This window comes from Corvus hawaiiensis, chromosome 12 (assembly GCF_020740725.1).
Source record: "Corvus hawaiiensis isolate bCorHaw1 chromosome 12, bCorHaw1.pri.cur, whole genome shotgun sequence".
NCBI classification, from domain to species: domain Eukaryota; kingdom Metazoa; phylum Chordata; class Aves; order Passeriformes; family Corvidae; genus Corvus; species Corvus hawaiiensis.
Genome location: NC_063224.1, coordinates 19,326,270 through 19,345,945, shown reverse-complemented (window position 1 = coordinate 19,345,945; position 19,676 = coordinate 19,326,270). Strand labels below are relative to the sequence as shown.

The 19,676-nt window shown below is 43.3% G+C and overlaps 1 protein-coding gene across 3 annotated transcripts in view; it reads right to left on the bottom strand.

The window, feature by feature from the left end:
* Positions 1-19,413, bottom strand: part of CDH5 (cadherin 5) — a 29,496-nt gene extending 10,083 nt beyond the window's left edge. The window contains exons 1-4 of one of the 3 annotated variants that reach the window (XM_048316863.1): positions 19,177-19,413; positions 2,978-3,179; positions 437-725; positions 232-348 (exon numbers count right to left, since the gene is read on the bottom strand). In XM_048316863.1, coding sequence (XP_048172820.1) covers positions 232-348; positions 437-725; positions 2,978-3,166 — 595 coding nt within the window. In that variant the 5' untranslated portion in view covers positions 3,167-3,179; positions 19,177-19,413. Of the gene's footprint in view, positions 1-231; positions 349-436; positions 726-2,977; positions 3,180-8,143; positions 8,254-19,176 lie in introns of those variants that run through there. The other 2 variants (XM_048316865.1, XM_048316864.1) reach the window with 2 other exon arrangements.
* Between the last annotated feature and the right edge of the window lie 263 nt (positions 19,414-19,676).

Below are 19,676 nucleotides of genomic sequence, written 5' to 3'. Positions count from 1 at the left end.
CCTTTTATCTTCTCATGTTCATGGCAGTTGATTTCCTGATTTTATTAGTTCATTTCCAGATGGGGACTGTGGCACTGCGGAGTGTGAATGCAAAACTTTTCTAAATCATGTTTAAAATTATATTTTTGAATTATTATTTCTCTTTTCCAGAATGAAAAAGGCTTAAAACTGCGTTTTCTTCAAAGGGTAGGGTAAGGACAAAGTGTAAGGACATTTGTGTGTCTGACTTACCAGAGTCATCAATGGTGAAATATTCGCCTCCTTTAGTGACTTGGTAGGTCACTGTGGCATGACCTGACACTGTTGGGTCATCAGCATCCACAGCTGTCACTTTGGTGACTGAGGTTCCTAGAAAAAGATTTTCAAGCTGCATATTTAGTATAAATTCTGCTTTTTAACCCCAGCCATGGAGGGAGATGAGTGAGGGAGGACATACCTACTGGTGACATTTCTGGGACAGATCCATTGAACACCTTTTGTACAAACACAGGGGCATTGTCGTTGATATCATACACCTTGATGATGAATTTGGAGGGGCGTTCCAGTGACCTGTTGTTTGTTCTGTCAATAATGAGGGCTGTCAGCTCATACTCTGCCTTCTTCTCCCTGTCCAGCCTCTCGAAGGCGTAGACGTCCCCACTGGTCTCCTCCACCTTGAAAATGGTGTTGGCATATTCACCCTCTATGATGTACTTGGCGTTGTTGTTCCTTACACTGGATGTGATCTGGAAGGAAAGTGTAATTCAGAGAGATAAGGGTGGGGCTTGGCAGCTCGATGCAGCACTTTCTCCCAGAGGATTCATACAGTCAGGAATTCTTCATCCCATTGGGAACCAGAGCAGCCCTCAGGACTTTTGCTGTCAGCTGGGGCATCACTGAACAGCACCACAGTAGCATCTGGGGTTATAGAATGGCACTTGCATTCACACTGAAACTTGCTGGTGTATATAGAAAAAAGCTTTTTTTAAAATAATATCTCATATTTCCTAAAGATATAAATTGTTCATGCAGCCAACACTTACAGATAATTAACTTCATTATGTCTAAACGTGAGCTACGGTTCAGTTTGAGTTGCTCTTGTTTGCAACTTTCTGAACCTGCCAGGGGTTTTTGCTCAGTTCCACAGGATTACAGGAACAAATCTGTATTCACAACTCCTGACACTATTCAGCATTAGCCTCTATTCCTTAGCACTTAGCAGAATTCCTGCCGCAGCTCAGTCACATGCAGTCTTTTAATAGGCAGTCTTCAGCCTCATGGACTGACAGGAAGGTTACATTTCCACCCCATAGATTTTAAAATTTAAGGTTATATGCAATGAGAAAAGGATGGGGTAAGAGGAATGAACAATAATCTGTTTTAAAATATAATTTAATCCAATTATAAATGCTTTTGCACGCTACTTGATCTGCAGATAATGTGATGATGCTTCCCTTTCTATACCCTCACGCATCCAGGGACACTGAGAGATGCTTTAAACCACAATTTTCCATGCACTATATCAGCATTCTTATTTCAGCCAGCTAATTATCAAGGATTGCTGGGTTTGACCAAGTATTTCTAGCCTTTTGTTACCGATGTTATCATCAATGTCACCTGTTGTGTATTCAGGATTTGATTTATCCTGTAGCTGTCATTTACTGTTGAGCATTGTTATAATTTCGGTTTTCTCTTTTGAAATGTGTCATTAATATTTCCACCCCTCACTCCTCAATCATGCTTCTGGCTGCTGGGGCTGCTGGAGAGCAGTTCACAACTCTGGAGATGTCACATGAGAAATAACCTCACCCCTGTCTCAAGGATGGGCTAGTTAGTGCCTTCTTTCTCAGTTTTTATGTACCTGTTCAGTGTAAAAAGTACAAACTTCTCAGAATGCCTTTTCTGGTGCTGAGGATGAGCACACAAAGGAAAGCAGCAAGGTGGTGCACGATAAAATCTGAACGTGTCAGCACGTTCCTGCAGCTGTCACTCAGCCCTGCCATGCTGCTCCCGGGGCCTTTCTTTAAAGGGTTTATCAAGGGCTCAGTGCTGCAGATGCACCGAGCAGCCACGGCAGGAGCAAGCAGGAGATTGTTGAAACACCCCGGAGTTGTACAAAGGGAATTAATCTTATTTAGGACAGCTCCAGGAATAGAAGCTGCTCCTCAGTCTGGGGCTGAATTGGTCTGAAATGAAACAGAGATGCCCTGTGGTAGCTGAGAGGACCCTGTGGCCTCTTTGCTTTCTCTGTGGTGCTTTCTGGCAGCCAAGAGCAGCCAGCAAGGCCTGTTTGACTTTGCTGAGACAGCCCTGACAGATGTGAGTGTTGTACGGGGCAGGAAAACGTTCAGCTGCATTTATCTGCAAAGTGTCACAGTGCATCACTTTGAAAGACTAGATTGGGAGAACTTTTCCTGGGTGATATGCAGTTAATAACAGGCTTCTATGAGCACTGCCCTGAAGAAAATGAGTTTGCAAGCAGGTCAGTGCTTGTTAGTATTTTTAAAAATGATTTGCTTTTGCTTTGTGCAACAATATTTTTGATTGTGTAACAGTATTTCGAAACATAGCACTCGTGTTTGGTGTCCAAGCTGAGAGATGGAACTGTGTGTTTTAATACATACATTTTATTTGCTGATCTCTGAGGTTTCTGAAAGAATCTTGTGCTTCCAGAAAAATACTGACATGTATCAGGCACCAGACTTCCTTCCTAATCATACACCTGCAGGTAGCGTGGCTGTTCCCACATTGTGGCATCTCCAGACCTGCCATTCCCTTAAATTTATTTGTATTCTTCAAAGGAATTAAAATCCCTTTGATACTGTTTTTCATTTACTCTTTGCCCACATTTTGAAGATTTTAACATGTTAATATGTAGGTATTAAGTCCCATTTCTATTTCCTTTTCATCTCTCCTGCCCAGACTGCAAACAAATAACATTTTTCAGGATTCTTGTTTGCTATTTTCAGTCACTCATTGCTCACAGGCTGCTGCTTACCTTGCCAACATGGTGTGGCAAAGGTGTATCAATCTCTTCCTTGATGTGCATTTGGTTCCATATCCAGTCTCTCTTCTGGCGCTTGTGGCTGACATAGTTTGAACAAAGGTTTTGGGTTGATTTCTGGCTTCCTCCATCAGCAAATGCTGGAGCCAGGAACAATGAGAAAAGTAGAATAAAGTGGCTCATCTTCTTCTGTAGCCTGGAAAGTAATACAGAAATGCAAAAATATAAATAACAGAATCAGATTAAGCAGAGGGAGCACACATAGAGGTGCAAATGGACATTCCTTCTGTAGGGAAGTTTGATCTCTTTGTTTCTTTCCATTTGCCTCAGCATCAAAATTTGAAGGCTTCTTCCTTCTATGAAGCAGTTTTAGCTGGATGACAACTGTAAAAACCAACACAAAGTATTTCAATTCAATAAAAAGTGAGTTTTGAATGTTGGTATGAAGGCCAGCATCCCCCTGAGTGACTGTCATTGCCCTGAGGAGCAGATTCAGAGCCGAGGTCCCCCCTGCGCACAAGGACAGGGCAGCCCCTGGCACCATGGCTGAGCTTGAGTTAACTCCACTTGAAATGAAACATTCAGGCTTGAGAAACCCAAATGCAGTGTTTTGACATGCCCCAACACAAAATATGCTGTAGTCAATATCTTCATATGGAAAATATTGATGTAGAATAAAATCTGGTGGGTTTTTTTTTTTTTTGGTGGAGAAAGTGATTTGTGTGAAATTTTCAATCAATTCCAAGTACAATACAGCAAATTATCTTTCCTTAAGAGCTCATCTATTGATTCAACTCCTTGTCTTCTGAAACTTTTGGAGACTCACATAAAGTTCCTTTATCCCCTGTTCTCAGGCTTTAACATCTGCAAAATGATAATTTGTGAAATGATTTTCAGGTGAAACTGTATTTTTGCATCCTGTATTAATATTAGCAAACTTTAGGCCTGACTTTCTTATCAGAGGAGTTATTTTAATGTATCAAAGCTGATTCATTTTCTTCCTAAATTTCCCGTTCCCAATATAAAGGATTGTCAGGGAACTTTAACACTCAAGTAATCAGACTTCAAATTGCACATAAATGACTTTCCATTAGCTTTTAGGAGCTGTCAGCATGCACATCAAAAATAAACCTGTTAATTGTGATGAGAAGTTGGCATCACACAGGTTGATAGATGTGAGATTAAATTAATATTTTCATCAGGAAGGTGCTGAGACATTTCCAAAATTACTCTTTGGTAACCAAGCAATCAGTGTTATCCGGTGGTGCAGCATCATTGTCAGTAAAAAAGATTTTATTTACCATGAAATGTTGCTTTCCTCTACTGTTCTCTCTCCCACATTGTTGTACATAAACTGAGGAACATTCCTCCTTTGTGGCTGTGTAGGAAGTGACCGAATAAGGTGGATTTGAAGTTGCTTTTTAATAGATAAGCTGTGTTTAATACAGTTTTCTGGATTCAAACAAAGCTTTTTGATTTAGCTACTTTTTTCTATTCTATGCACTTAGCTTGACTCTGAATATTTTTAGAAAAATGAGTATGATTTAGCTGTTTTTCTATGCTTTATTTGTGATGATGAATGTTTTATAACTGGAAACTGGAAGGCAGTGATATGATTCTGTTGTGATTGCCTAGGTCTGACTTTCATTGTAAAACTACAAAACATGATAACCAAAGGAAGCCAGTTGGACAATGCCAACCAGCACAGGCTGTGGTTCTGCCAAAGAACAGACTGGAGTGTTGAAAGTCCTTTTCTCTTGTTGCTGTGCTGAGTGGAGCTCTCCTGTAGTGCTGAGCTGCTGCTTGGAAGTTTTAAACCAGAAAGTGCTGACTGAATTATTTAGATATATGTGCATTTCAGCTGAAACTTTAGCTACCCCTTTCACTCAGCGTGTCCATCTTTGGCTTTGTAGATTTTAAATGATGCCATGAAGATTTTTGCCTTTTCTTTTATACCCCTGTTATACCTTTTTACAACTTCTGTATTCCTAGTGCTTTTTGCCTACGTTCTTGGACTTGTTTGTCAAACTAAGAGACTCAACATTTGAGAAGCTTCGTAGCCAGGGATCAGTGTGCCCCAGACCCCAAGGTCCTCTCCAGAACACATTCTGTAAACCAAGATAGAACCATCCAGGGGAAGGTTCCTTGGGGAGGGGGGCTCACTTGAGCCTCTCATTGGGGAATCTTTGATAGATCTGCTAATTAGTAAAGCCTATAATGTTCTACCCGATGTTGGGGGGAGAGGCAGACACAGAGATAGACTCGGCGGGGTGCATCTCGATGCATATGACCTGGACGTGTACACCTAAGGATCCTTAAAATAAATACCAAGGTAAAATCCCTTTTCCACTTCTAACCGTGTATGACTCTTGATTTTAAGACCAGGAAAAGGCATCATAAAGAGTCTTCAATTCCTTTAACTCATTAATTGATTCCTTGTTCATATTTGCCCAGCCTCCCTGGTAAGTGAAGGGCTCGTTTGGCAGTAGTTTGGAGGACCTTGGCTGCCTCTGGCACTGCAGATCAAACCCAGATGGAGGTGGGAGAGCCTCTTGCAAAAACTTATTTCTGCTTCACCTCTGGCATCTTTCAAACTGCTCATTTTGGGGAAATGACAGTGCACACTGGAGCTCCCTCTTCTCCAGGGACATGGGAGGTGCCTTGCCCCATAGGACAGGCTGACCCCGGGGACACTTCCTCCATGGCACCATGCACCTGTTCCCAAATTTGGCAGCTGGCAGCCTTTGCTGAGCCTGTCACTGAATTCCTCCCAGTGTTGAGGAATGCTCTTCCCTGGCAGCACGTACGGAGCGGGGCCCTGCGGAGCAGTGGCGGGATAAGGGCTCTGTCCTGGTGGGAAGGCCGCGTTCCGGGGATGCCGCGTCCCAGGGTTGTCAGCTCTTGACAAGCTGCACTAAATGCTCTCTCTTTTCTGGCCATGACAGTTCTCCTTCCCAGCACTTCTCACTTGAAGTGCCAGAGGCAGCAGCAGAAGGGGTCATTCCCATGCCTGAGCAGGAGAAGGCATTCCCATGGAGCCACAAGCGAGAACGTTTCTGAGAGATAACAGGGGATTATTTATAGGTAGGGATCAGCTTTTGCTTTCTTCCTGTAGGGATCAGCTTTTCCTTTCTTCCTGTGTCTGCTGGGACAGCCAGGACTGAGGGGAGGGAATCAGGTGCATCCCTTCAAGCAGTGACCCCCCAGGCTTCCAGCACAGCTTTGGAATGCACGTGGGTCTCCTGGATGCTGCCACGAGTCCCTGCCCTGCTCTGCCCTCACAACAGCCCCCAGTTATCCCTGTGTTGCTGCCTGATTAGCCCAACAGTTCCAGATTCTTTCAACCTAATCAGGGACCATAAATGTTCCTGAAAGCTAGCAGGAAATGGTTTATTCAAGCAGCTGAGTTTCTGTCTCTGCTCTTAAATTTTCTTCCAGCAAATGATGGGTTTTCCCACCCATATTATTCATTTTATGTGTTGAATTATTTTAGCAAATAACTCTTGGTCTGCAGGGTACTGTAGACAGTTAACTGAGAAATTCTGGTATTCAAAGTGATTTATGTGACACATGACTCACATAGTGCAGTTTCTTCTTCCAGACTGGGAGTAATTATTAAAAAAATGTCGGGGGGAGATACAGACAATACTGTACTAATTAAAATTTGCTTTTACAGGTTTTTGGCAAGTAATCAACTGTAAAGGTGATGAACAGCTGATGTAAATACAGTCTCCATGTAATGAAACCACATTGGATGAAATATTCTTATGAACATTTACGGTTTTTTGGTTTTTTTCTGGTATTTGCCTCTCACCTACTTTGCTTCTCACTCTAAAAGTGTATATTAATGCTTATGCAAGGGTAGTTCAGTTGGCAAAGAAATTTGTTCTATGCTTGTGTGTTAAACAAAGGTTAAACCAGGCTTCTGTACAGAGATTTTAGGAAATGAGGGACACTTGCCTCTGAAATGATGTAATTTTCTGGTCGATCATACTAAAACCTTATGCTTAACTTTGAGAATTTTTCAGTATCCAAAAAACCCAAATAGTGGTAGAGTGGTGATAATGAACATCCTGAGAGAGAAATTTGCTAAAAGTGGCTGTCATACACAAGAAAAGAAACACATTTTAAAAGGGTTATGTCCATGTTGTTGAGATAATTTGCATAACTGACTGTGAGAAAGGCTGGAAATGAAAGATTATTTTTACTTATTGGAATCTGAATGATGTAAGTGAAAATGAAAAACCCCATATGAAAAAATTAGTCTTTCTTGGAGTAGACAGCACTGAAAAATTATTTTTCAGATGCAAAAAATATTCTTTGATACACTATCTAAACACCTCCAAAATTGCTGTGCTCAGTGAAACCATGGCAGATACAGAGGGCACAATCTGACCTGGTCTCAGGGAGCAGAATGCCTCCGAACAGCCTGGCCACACAGAATCCATTTTAACATTAATTTCCCATCTGTATGATGGGTAGGACCAAAACTAAATATGTGAATGCAGTGAGCCCTAAGAGACAGAAAGTTAACACACCAAACACAGGAGGGGGATAAATGATCTTTCTTCTTTTCAGTGCTGCAGCTTTGGTAAGCATGCAGAACATTATTAAAGGAAAATAGCCTTAGCAATTCTTAATGCTGCCTTTCACGGGCCATAAAGGGCTGTGCAAACCTGGATTAATAAAGCTCCTCACGTCTCTGAAAAGCCCTGCAGGCAGATAAAAAACATTATCCCTTCCAAAAGGGGCACTGGAAGCACAGAGGACTGAAACGTGTCTGTGGTGTCCTGACAGGGACCAGGGACAGGAGAGACAATGATCTCAGGTTTTGCTGTCCCAGTTCCCTCGGCTCAGAACTGGTGCCCATGGCTCCCAGGGGAGCAGCAGAAGGTGTCCCTGCCCAGGTGAGGTTGTTGGGTCAGGATTGGTGCCCATGGCTGTGCCCATGGCTCCCAGGGGAGCAGCAGAAGGGGTCCCTGCCCAGGTGAGGTTGTTGGGTCAGGATTGGTGCCCATGGCTGTGCCCATGGCTCCCAGGGGAGCAGCAGAAGGGGTCCCTGCCCAGGTGAGGTTGTTAGGTCAGGATTGGTGCCCATGGCTGTGCCCATGGCTCCCAGGGGAGCAGCAGAAGGGGTCCCTGCCCAGGTGAGGTTGTTACCTGTCCCGTTCCCCTCTATCCGCGGGCTGAGCCGTGGTCGTGCCGCGCTGCCGGGGCTCCTGTGGGACAGGAGCTCAGGGCACCCAGTGACAACGGGAACTGGGGAGGTCCTCAAACCTTAGTGACACTGAAACCAGCTGGCTAAGGGAATCGTGTAACGTTTGACTCAGATGAATTATTTTTTTGCATTTGCAGATGTAATTTCTGTTGGGGCAGAACTCGGTGTTTCTCTGTGTCTGTCACATGTCCCTTCACAGCGATCAAAATAGGCCTTTCCTGAGAACATTGTGCTGCTTGTTCCCTTCCAGATTACTGAGCTGATTTCAACGGGCCTTGTGCCTGACTACCTGGGGTTGGATTTTTGATTGTCCTTGTGTGGATTTTATGCATGTGAGAAGTGATTTCCACTGATGACTAAACAGTCTGGAGTGCAAATGCCTGCCTGGAACTGGTTCTAAAGTGCCATTTTATATGCAGTGATTGTACCTTTAAGTAAATAGCCACTTTGATGACTGAACAATCTGGAGTGCAAATGCCTGCCTGAAAACTGATTGGAAAATGACATTTTTCTGCTTGGGATAGTACCTTTGAATGGACACTTCAGCAATATCTTAAGTAAACTTGCTACTTTAAAAATAGCAGTGTTGTGAGAGCACTCGTGGTGCTGCTCAGTTCTTGGTGTGGATGCTGCAGCAGTGTATGAACACAGGTGAGGACATAATTCAGCACTTCTGATTTTGGCTCCTCTTTTTTTTTTTTTTTCCTCAGGGAAAAAGAATTAATTCTAATCTGAAATCGCTTTGTGATTTCAGCCCCACATTTCTGGTAGGCCTGGGGGAAGTGTATTAATGGTTTTCTCCCTGTCTATTCAGCTCACCAGGAAGTTTCTCCTGGATGATGCACAATACAACTTCATGTCATGGATGGATGGACTCCTCAGCGAGGACAGATTTCTCTTCTGGAAATTAAGAAATTTGGCTATAAAAGCCCTGTAAATACTTGCTCTGTATACACTAAAGATTTACTGCCTTGGTGGAAAGAAGGCAGCCAAATTGTGCTCCCAGTCTTTCTGTTACCTCAGATACAGAACTGGGAAAAAATGAGAGAGGCAAGACCTGGTTTGGTGGGATTTCTTTTCTTTTTTTTCTTTTTTTCCTTTTTTATCCTTTTTTTTTTTTTTTTCTTTTGAAAGAAGAAAAGCCGCCCTCCAAGCTAGTGAGTGACAATCTGTGCCCTAAAGATGGGTGAGTAGCAAAAAATGAATCTACCCCCAGCCTCCCAGCGATCCTGACACCCCTGCTTGCATTTTAGTGAGTGACCTGCTGGTTTAAAGTGCTGCAGTGAATCCTGAGAGAAGGCAGAGTGCGAGCTGAAAATAAGAAATGTATGGTCCAAGAAGACATTGGTTGTAAACAGAATGAGTGAGGAAGGATGGTCTTGTTTGTTCCTTGCTGATAAATCTGATTGAGTTGAGAGAGTCCTGTCAGACAGTGAAGCACTAAGGCCCAAAATCTCAAAGGTGGAAGGATTTTTAACCTCTGCTGGTTTCTCTCAATTTCTAGTTAACCTTCTCTTAATGTACATCTTCAAAAAACTTTCAAAAGCATATTTGCAGTCTGGAGGGTGCTGTCTATGCTCCTACCTGCCTCGTATCTGATAAAGAATTGATTTGTTACAAAATTATTGAATGTGTGTTGCTGGTGTATTCAATTTCCTGTTCACAAATACACATTTGTTTGGCCTTGATCTTGATTTCCCTTTACATAATACCTGCACAGCTCAGAATCAGCTCTGAATTTGGCTTCTGTTAGAATTCAAGAAAACCTCAAAGACTCTCTTTGCCTGTGAAGATTTGGAAGAGATGGGCTGATAGGTTGTGCCTGGTTGTTCTGTGTTCTTTAGGTACCTGTAGCCTTTTGTTGGGTAGTGTTAGTTTAAGCATATCTGGGGATCTGAAACCCTTCTGTTTGTGGAAATGAACCCCTACATGATCTAATAAAAGAAGGCCTGGAGAGTCTGTACAAAAGTTTGCAACTTCCACATAAGTCGAGAATATCTAGGACTTATTTTTCTGTGTCATGTCAAAAATCTTACCCAGGAAAATGAGCCACCCACGAGGAGCTGGCTCCTCTGGGTCACGCGCACAAGCTTTGATTCCTATTCTCATTTTTAATCAAATAATTTTCCTGTCAATCTGTAGTAACCTGGTTTTTATCTGAGTTTCTTTCTTGTAAATCTAGTAATTGAGAAGCAAATTAAATATATGTTAATGTTTCTGTTACTGGACTGGTCTTTTCAGGGACCTTAAGGAAGCACTATTTTTGGATTAGCTGAATTAATAATTCTTGAATGACTTCTGTTGTTGAAATGAGAGTTTAACTGAGGGTTGTTTGCTGTGGATGACAGATGTGATGGAGGTAAAACAATGCTTTGCAGTCATTAAAATGAGCAGTGACAGTATAGAATTTCTTCTCATCAGTTTGGTGATGCAGCTAATTGTTGTTTTAAGGGATGGCTGCTTTCCTGTGACCATGATGGTATGTTCAGCAAGAAATCCCCAGTCTTGGTAAATCTGCTGACCTTCTGCCCAGGAGAGAAACACATGTGGAGGTCCATCAGAGCCACACTCAGTCTGAGATGAGTTAAGCAATCTTCCTCATTTCCCACTCTCAGTGTGCAGATCATGTCTCGTGCCAGGTGCAGAATCCCTGGCTTTGCTCATTTCTCATGATAATGTTAATTGTCACCACAGAAGCTGTAGAGACACTCGAGAGCTGATGAGAACCAGTTTGAAATGGGACAGATACAATGCATGAAGCACTGAAATATTCTGGGGCTGCTTAAGGGTTCTGACTCTGGCCTTTCTCCTATAGTCACATAATGCTTTGCTTTTCCTGAAGCATTCCCAACATGGATTAGAGTCCCTTAAAGAAGTGGTATTGCCCAATCCTTCCATGCATAAAGTCTTTTACTTCATGTACAAATATGTCAGTACAAAATATAACAAGGGATAAAATGTGTTTAAGCCCAGTGCCCAGTGTAAATGCAGCTGCTGAAATATTTTGATGTCATTTGTGATTAAATTATTAAACCAATTTTTGATGCTGTTTTGTAGCAAATAAAAATATTATCATAAACAGAAAATTTTGGCTTTCCCTTGGTTGTTGACAGCATGGATCCCGTGGAGTTTAAGGTCACAAACTACTCTGCTGTAGCTCTTTACAGCTTCTGGTCCCTGGCAGCAAGTGTATGAGGGCTGAGTGAGGAGCAGGAGTATTCTGGTGTTTAGGGAATATGCTCAAACCCACAGGCAGAGGTTGGGGATTGGTACAGAACATCCTCACCTCATCATCATGGTGTCACACAGATTCTGAGCTCTCTTGGTTTGGAGCATTCAATTTTTTAAGATCAGAAATCTCACAGTACCTATGACTGGTATGATTTATTTACTTTGCAAATGTTTCAGGGGTGAAACAATCAAATGCCAGAAAACGTTCTTGGCCACATGTCTTGTGATGACAGTTGCCAAATGCTGTTGAAGCCAGAGCCATTCTGAGGGGTTAACTTTGGGTTAAATGCAGCCCTTCTGCTCTGAAGTGAGCTGATAAGATGGGTGGGATAACCCTGCACGCATAGCTTGGAACTGCAGATATTTCCCCCTCTGGATTCCTTGTCCAAGATAAAAAGTTAAGAGGAAGATACCTCCCATCTGGATTAATTATTGATAAAGACAGATGCTGAAAATAGTGATGAAGTGCCAGTGTCACAGACAGGCAAAGAACTTATTCCCTTCCTTGTATCCAAAAGCAAATTTCAGAGATGATCGGGTATACTCCCCCTGGGAAGGGGCTCTCTGTCAGTCTCTGTGACATATTTACCTGGCTGTAGATCCAGCTTTGTTCTCCCTTGCTCTGAGCCAGTTTTCTTTTGCTTATCCCAAACTGAGGTGGCTCCAGTGGGACAGAGAGAGGTGCAGGTGTCTCACTGAGCCCCCTCATCCCCAGCATCCCCCACAGTCCCGTGCTGTTTGATTTTTGGGGAGCAGGAGGACAAGAGAATCCTCCAAGAATTACTTGCTCGTTCCAGTGCAGAAGTGGAATAGTTTGGGCATCTTGGAGGTGTTTGTGATCACTAAAAAGATTTCCCCAGCCTCTCTGAGCAGAAGCTTTGCTCCCTACAGTAAATTGTGTGCACCTTTCAGACTGGATCTGTTCTGGTGCTTCCCCTGGTCAGCTCAGCTCCCAGAGGCTGAAGCTGCCTCTGGGTGTTTCAGAGTTTGGCCAAGCTGAAACAAAATAAGGTACAAATAAGAATAATGTATTGAAGAGCTTTCTCCACTTTCCCTTTGCTTCCACATAAATCCTTGATATCAGAGAGGCCTCCTAGCACAGAGCTCCAGCTGAGTCCCCCTCATTAAGGAAAAGTCCCTCTCCTTTGAGGAACCACTTGCAATAAATATGATTTTTTAAAAAGCACAATGTAGCTGTGTTTACAGCAGATAAAATTTTTTCTCTCCATGTTTTCCTTTAACAAAAGCTCAAGAGCAAAAGTATCTGTCTGGAACAGGAGCATCATGCCCAGGTCACAGTAATTGATATTTATTGCATTAACAGTAATCTGCAGCAGAGGAACCGTGCTCAGCTGGCTCTGTGTGCTCATTCCTTTGTCCAGGGTATTCTCTGGGGTAACTGAATGCATTAGTATTTCCTCTGAAAATTAATGTTGTGGCAGATAAAGAAAGCATGTACATATACATAAATCTCTTGTTTTCTGTCTGGGCAAGAGGCTAAAAAACCAGGGTGTGTCTGGATAGATTTTGTTTAGTGTTCAGTGTTTTTCTCCCTTTTTCAAATATCTCATTCAAATGTCCGTTCATTCTTCTCTATTTCCTGCACTTATCCAACAAGACTTGTAGACCAGGCTTAATTAACTTTAAGACCTTTTATGTCCATCCCTATAGTTACAGTCCTTTCCTGGAACATTTCCATTGTTATAATCTCCGTGTTTGTGAGGTGATGCAAATGATATTAATACTGCTCTTGTGAATTTACAATGAGCCTTTCAATAGTTTTCGTTACAGCTTAGCTCTTGTCATGAAAATTTCATCTTTAAATCAAAATAAAACTAGGGAAGCAAATTTCCACTTTAATGTGCTGATAAAGGGAAGCTGGAGAGCCTGAAAATTCAGGCCTCAGACACAGGGAAGCTGAAAAAGATGAGGAAAGCTGTTGTAAATTGTGGGACTCTCTTCTGTGTGGATTTGCTTCCATGCGGGAGTGGTTGTGATTTAACAAAGATATTTCTTAAGATGAAGTGGAACCTTTCTCTTTAGAGGCTGTGTAAGTGGAACATTTATTTCTGCCACAGCTCACGTTTTAATCCTGGCCACTGAAAACCCCTTTCTGGTGTGAATGAACCCTTTCTCTTCATCTAAAGAAGCTGAAGGTCAGTCCATATTTGGCAGGTGATGCAGCTCATCACTTCAGAGCAGGGCAATGAGGCAATATATTCCACAGGGAAATGTTCCCCTTTCTTCCTGTTTGGGACTGAAGTCCAAGTGCAATTCAGTAATTCAGCATCTGTTCTAATCCTAAACTTTTACCAAAGCTGCTGCTGGGTAAAATCCAGGGTACAAAGCAAAGGTGTTTGTTAAATGGTGCTACAGAGGATGGAGCTCTGTGATAGCTCTGACCCTGTCCTGTTCACATTTTCATCTTTGTAAAATGAACCCACTGCAAAAAGCATTCCAGCTCTTGTGCTCTCTGCCCTCACTTCTTAATTTGTGTGCTGGATTAAGTGTCTGAGGTGGAGTGCGCTGACTAAAATGTGCAATAATTGTTTATGCTTTAATGAGAGCCTAAACCCCTAAATTAACAGCACGGAGCAAACAGCCAATATACACTAATTCATTGCACGTTTGGGTTCCTAGAGGACATGTTCAAAACTCTGATACATTATTGCTAATATTGATTGCTTGGCCTAATCCTAGCAGAATCACAGAATTGTTAAAGTTGGAAAAGGCCTTTAAGATCATGAGCAAATTGATTCTCTTGCAGAGTGACCATATATATCTGAAAGATAATGACAGCAAAAGCCAGAAAGATAATGCAAATCTCTTCTGAGTTCAGGTCTAGGGCTGAAGGTGGAGGGACGAGTATCCCACAAATAGAAAGGAGAAGCCAGCCTAAAGCTCTGTGCCAGTGGGGATTCTGCTGATGGAGCTGAGCCCATCACAGGAACTATTCCCATCAATGGCAGGATTTCCTATCATTTGCATGACAGCAACACCAGGCCCTTGGTCTCCTCAAGCCAAACTTTGCAAGGTAGACTTTGTGCTCCTCGAGGATTTCCAGACCACAGATTCACAGCAGATAGCATCGTTTAAAGGAAGGGGAAAAGGAAGACTGGTCCTAGCAGAGCATTGCTTAGAAATGTGGACAAAGGCAGGAGAAGGAATTCGAGTGTATCCTCCAGACACGTGCTGGAAGTGGAATTTCCCTTCCCACTGTCAGGCACAATGAGGTGAGGGGCCCCTGTGTGCTGCCAATAACCCACCCTGTGCCTGGTGAGCTCTGCCAGGTGTCAGGAGCACCACTCCAGGTGTTGCTGGTGGGCTTGGGAGAGAGGACGAAGCAGAGAAATGGGTGACTGCAGTGGGGACAAAGCCAGATGGGCCACTGCTGGTTTGGGGCTTTTTATCAGAGTAATAGGAACAGCGGCCTCTGTCACCTCAAGTTGTGACAGAGGATGCTGGGGAAACTGGACAGGAACAGAAGGGTCTTGGTGACAACTGGGACAGTAAAACTGACCTCTTTGGGTTTTGAAAATGAGGAATTTAAAACATTTCTGCCTTTTTGTCTACCTCTAACTACGATGGTGCTCTGTAACTCCTGGCATTTCTGATAGCAGTGTTGGGGTAGAAGAACACTCTTTCCTCTCTGCTGCTCTTTGCAAATTTGTGCAATTTCCCTAATTTGTCCAGGTGACCATGCTTGCCTTCTCTAAAATACCGGCCATTTTTCACTGTAAGTTCTGGACTTTTGTGGATAATACTTGATAAAGCTTTCACATGCAGCTGCTAATCTATTGTAAGAGTTTTGCTCTCTGTCTCACACAAAAATACCTTTCTGGAGAAAAGTCTTCCAGAGTGTTCACCTCTTGACCCTCTCTGGTTTACTGATGATAAACCTTTACTGGGGTATTCTCAGAGCACCAAAACTGAAATGTATGCAGTGCAACGGAGGGATAAGTTGCCCTTGTGCCCTTCTCCTGCCTTTGCCAGCAGTAGAAAACCCAGGGCTTGAGCTGCTTCAGGTCCTGTGAATGTCCTAATTAGCACCTGGGAGGGCTGGGCCCCAAATCTCACTGCCTGCCCAAGAGAGGTGTACAGCAGCAAATGTACAGATCAGACCCATGGCACAAACAACTTCCATTTCAGCAGTCTGAGAGAACCTAACATATTCAGCACAAGCTGGCTTTCAAAATATAGCTAGTTCCATTCTTATTGACAAATCTGAAATTCAGATGCAGATGAGTGAAAATCAAATGAAAGGGGCTGATTTGTATTCCTGCACTGAAGAACTGCAAACGGGTTCTTCACAATTTTTTATTAATTTTTCATATTCCGAGGCCAGCCTCACTGCAGAGTTCAGGAGGTGCAGCGGTGAGCGGTGTGGTGAGGAACCCATTCTGTGCAGGTCTCTGGGGGCAGCTCAGGCTGAGCCCTGGGAATGGTTGGAGCCCCAGGAAAGGGGCTGGGAGCTGGCACTGACTGTGCGCAGCACAGGGCACAGGGGGCTGTGGCACAGCCAGAGACATGGCAGGAGCCAAGGGCTCAGGAGGGAGAGGGAGACTTTGGCACTCTTGGACTGTGAGGGGATAAAAGCCGAGGGGTTCCTTGGTTGGGACCCATCCTGGGAGGCACCAGCTCGGGCTGTTCTGTGTTACTGCACTGGGAGTAAATGGCTTTATGGAATGAGATGTCTGAGACTGCCCTGGGAAACCTGGGCTGGAACTGGGAAGGAATCCTGGTACACACTGAGGGTGTGTGCAGGGAGCCAAGCAGAACCTGTTGGATCCTGGAGCTTGGAAGAGGCTCCAGCCCTGGCAGGGACAGTCTGGGGGTGGGAGTCAGACTGCCTGAGTCCCTCCTGGATGGCTGGGCAGGGGAGTTTCCTGGACAGATGTGCCCTCATTTTGCACACCTTTATTCCCAGCATTGCTCGGTGGGACCTCTGGGCGTGCAGGGGCTCTGTGCCTGGGCTGAGGACAGGCTCTGGAGCGGGGCCCCTCAGAGTTCCTTGGCAGCAGAACTGGTGGCTCCTGGTCATGAGCATGACACCAGAGTGTTTGTCTTCTGTGTTTGCTACACCTGCATGGCCCTTGGAGGAGCAGGGCTCTGAAGGGAAGCCCACAGGTGGATCCAAAAGACGTATCGTGGATCAAACGAGTGTCCAGCTCCAGGCTTGCCAAGGTCTGTTCTCCTCCAGCTCTTCCAAGGCCTGTGTGGGAATGGGTCCAGGGATTTTGAGCTGGGCACCTCTCTGTCCTAGCAAACCTCCAGTCTGCACTAATAATTCCTCTCTGCTGTGCTCAGGGGAGGAAGGGAAACCACTCACACCAGCGCTAAACTTTGCGGGGTTTCCAGTTTGTAAACCCACAAGGATAACAAGGGAAACTCGTTGGTTAAAAAAAAAGAAGACACCAAAGTAATTTCATGCCCAACAAATTTCTCACAAAACCAGGGAACCTCTTATTTTCTTCTTGGCACTAACATGGGAACTTCTGAATTAAACTTCTAGAACCTGAGAAAAACCTGGAATTATGATGAAAATAGAATGAAGATTCCTTATAGAAACCTCAGCTGCCAGAAATAATCAGTTATCTCGATTCTGTGACCCTCTGCTCTTTTAGAAAATATAAAGTATTGTTTGGCCTGAATTAAGCCTGTAGTTTTGTAGACAAGTACCCTGACAAGAAAAAAGAATTTCACAAAAGTTTTTCTATTTTTGATTTGAAATATTAATTGAAGTAATTGGTTTATGGATGGACAGTGAAGTCCTTTGTTCCATAAGGGCTGTAAATCAGAGCAGTTTCTGAACCATGCCCAGTGATTTTTACCTCTATCCTGTTTTCAGAGCAGTTTCCCTCAGCAGAGGCAGGATGTGAAGCAAAGCCGGCAGCAGGGCTGTTAACTCTGCCCTGCCTCAGCTGCCTCCATGCCCCACATCCAGCACTCTGCGAGCTGCACATTGCTCAGGGACATGCTCTTCTTCCAGGACACAATTTCAGTGTTAAAACTTGTTTTAAAAATGTTTAGAGAACAGTTTTATGGTCTTCTGTTAAAGAGCAAAGCTTTGGGAAATGCTTCCTGTTGCATTGCAGTGCAGCTGTAGCAGCCTGAAAAATAACCCCAGGTTTGTGGCTTTGTGGGAAAAGCAGGAATGATTTTTAAATTGAGTTTATCCTTTGCTTTCAAATTAAATTCACATCCTTCTCTATAGTAAACTGTACTGTTCTAAGGCTCTCATATGCTAAATGAATCCTATGTCCTTTTCTCCCGTGGGTCACCCTTTATTTCAGGATAAAATGTACCGCCTGGAGATACCAGAGATAAATTTCAAGTCAGCATTTCTGTGATTTGTTTCTGGTATATGGGTTGTTGTTACAAGGCACAAATTAACCCAAGATGAGAAGCTTTTCTAAATCATTGGAGCATCCTTGCTTTTGTCTAATATGTTTTTCTGCATGAACATCTATAATACTGTGTGCTTTTACAAATGCTGATCTAATGATTTATGTTCACAGGGGGCAGGGGCACATTGATTAACTACACCTTTGTTAACTGCAGAAACAGCCAACTTGGAATGTTTCTGGGATCTAAGAATGGAAGAGCTTTTCTCACAGAAATACATCTTCTTCCATATCTTATTTTTTTCCTTGCATTTCTTTCCTTCCTTTATCTTTATTACAGCGTGACAGCCAGCACAGTAAGGTGCTGTGCACACTGACAGTCCCACTATTGCAGAATAGATTTCTTACAGAAAAACCACTATCAGTTCATCTCTTATGCATAAATGCTTTGTCTCTGCAAGCTGTACAGCGAGCTTGTTAGCTCAGGGACCTGCTACACTGGCTCGAGGATGAGATAAAAGCCTTTTCAACCAACTTTTTGTGTCAAGCCACTGCTCATAAAATAACTCATCAGAAAAAAAATGCGTCTTTGTGAGCCACTGAGATCAAGAACCCTCTGAAATAAGAATGGCTGGTCTTTTAGAACAGGATCTGTAAAACCTGGCACTCCAGTGTTAGGATGCTAAAGTACTTGGGATGCTTTAAACTTGGGAATTAGGAGACCGAATCACTGATCTGAGTTTGTATAAACTCCCCTCTTAGTTCTAAACAGACATGCCAGAGCTGGCCAGAGCTCATGGCTGTCACCTCTTGGCCCTGGGCACAGCAAAGCCACCACCTTAAAGACAGACCCCAAATCCACCCCCAACTCAATAAAACATTTGCATCAAATCACAGCCCAGCGCACCCCACCTTACTGCAAACAGTCCTGGACCTTCACCTGTCCCCACCACGAGTGAAATCCCTTCCTAAAGGCTTTACAGGTGCAATTTGCAGCACAATCTCCACCTCTTTTCCATTATGAATGAACAGCGATCATGGTCATGATCTCTTTTCCATTACCAGCAACACAATCTACATATTACAACACAATACTCCAAAAAAGCATGAAATGTCTCTTTTTTTACACAATCTGGGAATATTGTGGTATACCCCAACAAAGCCAGAGATTTTCCTCTTCCAGTGTCAATTGTAAACAGCTCTGCTGTTTGTGCTTAACTTTCTGTGGGTGCCATCAATGTAAGGCCCAAAGGATTTGGTGGATATGTATAAAATTCATAGCCCATTTGCTGCTAGTTCTTAAATTATTTAAGACATTTGGAAATTATATGGGTGGAGGTAAAAAACCCTTTGAAATGAACTCCATAGCTGAAGGACAGAAAATAACTTTTATCTCTTACCCGAGTCCGAGGTGGCGGAGCTTCGGTCTGGTACCAAATCAGGCAAACTAAACCCAACAGTATCCCAAAATGTTAAGCAGAATACTAAAAACGAAGATCAAATAGAAAAATCCACTTCTCTTTTCGTTAAGCAATACTGGGAGTGTTCAGCTCTCCAGTCTCCAAGGTTTTCCAGCTGGGAGTCAGCCTTTTCCCATCCTGCATCCCGGCATCCTGTTATTGTTCCAAGTCTTAGTAATAGAGTGAGAAAAGGGAGTGGAGGAAACAAGATAAACTTAGCCTTATTATTGCTCTATCTACTTATTTGTTGCTGACTCTAATGAGGGAACTGAATAAAAGGAAACTGGCTCCGAGAGAAACACCAGAGTTGGTCTGTTATTTAGCATTGTTTTAGAGAGAGTTTTAGGAGCTGGCAAATATCTGAGAGGTACTTTTGGTGTCTGACACTGGATCAGCACAGACTACGCCTGCTTTGCACAAACAGGATTTTCAAAGCACTT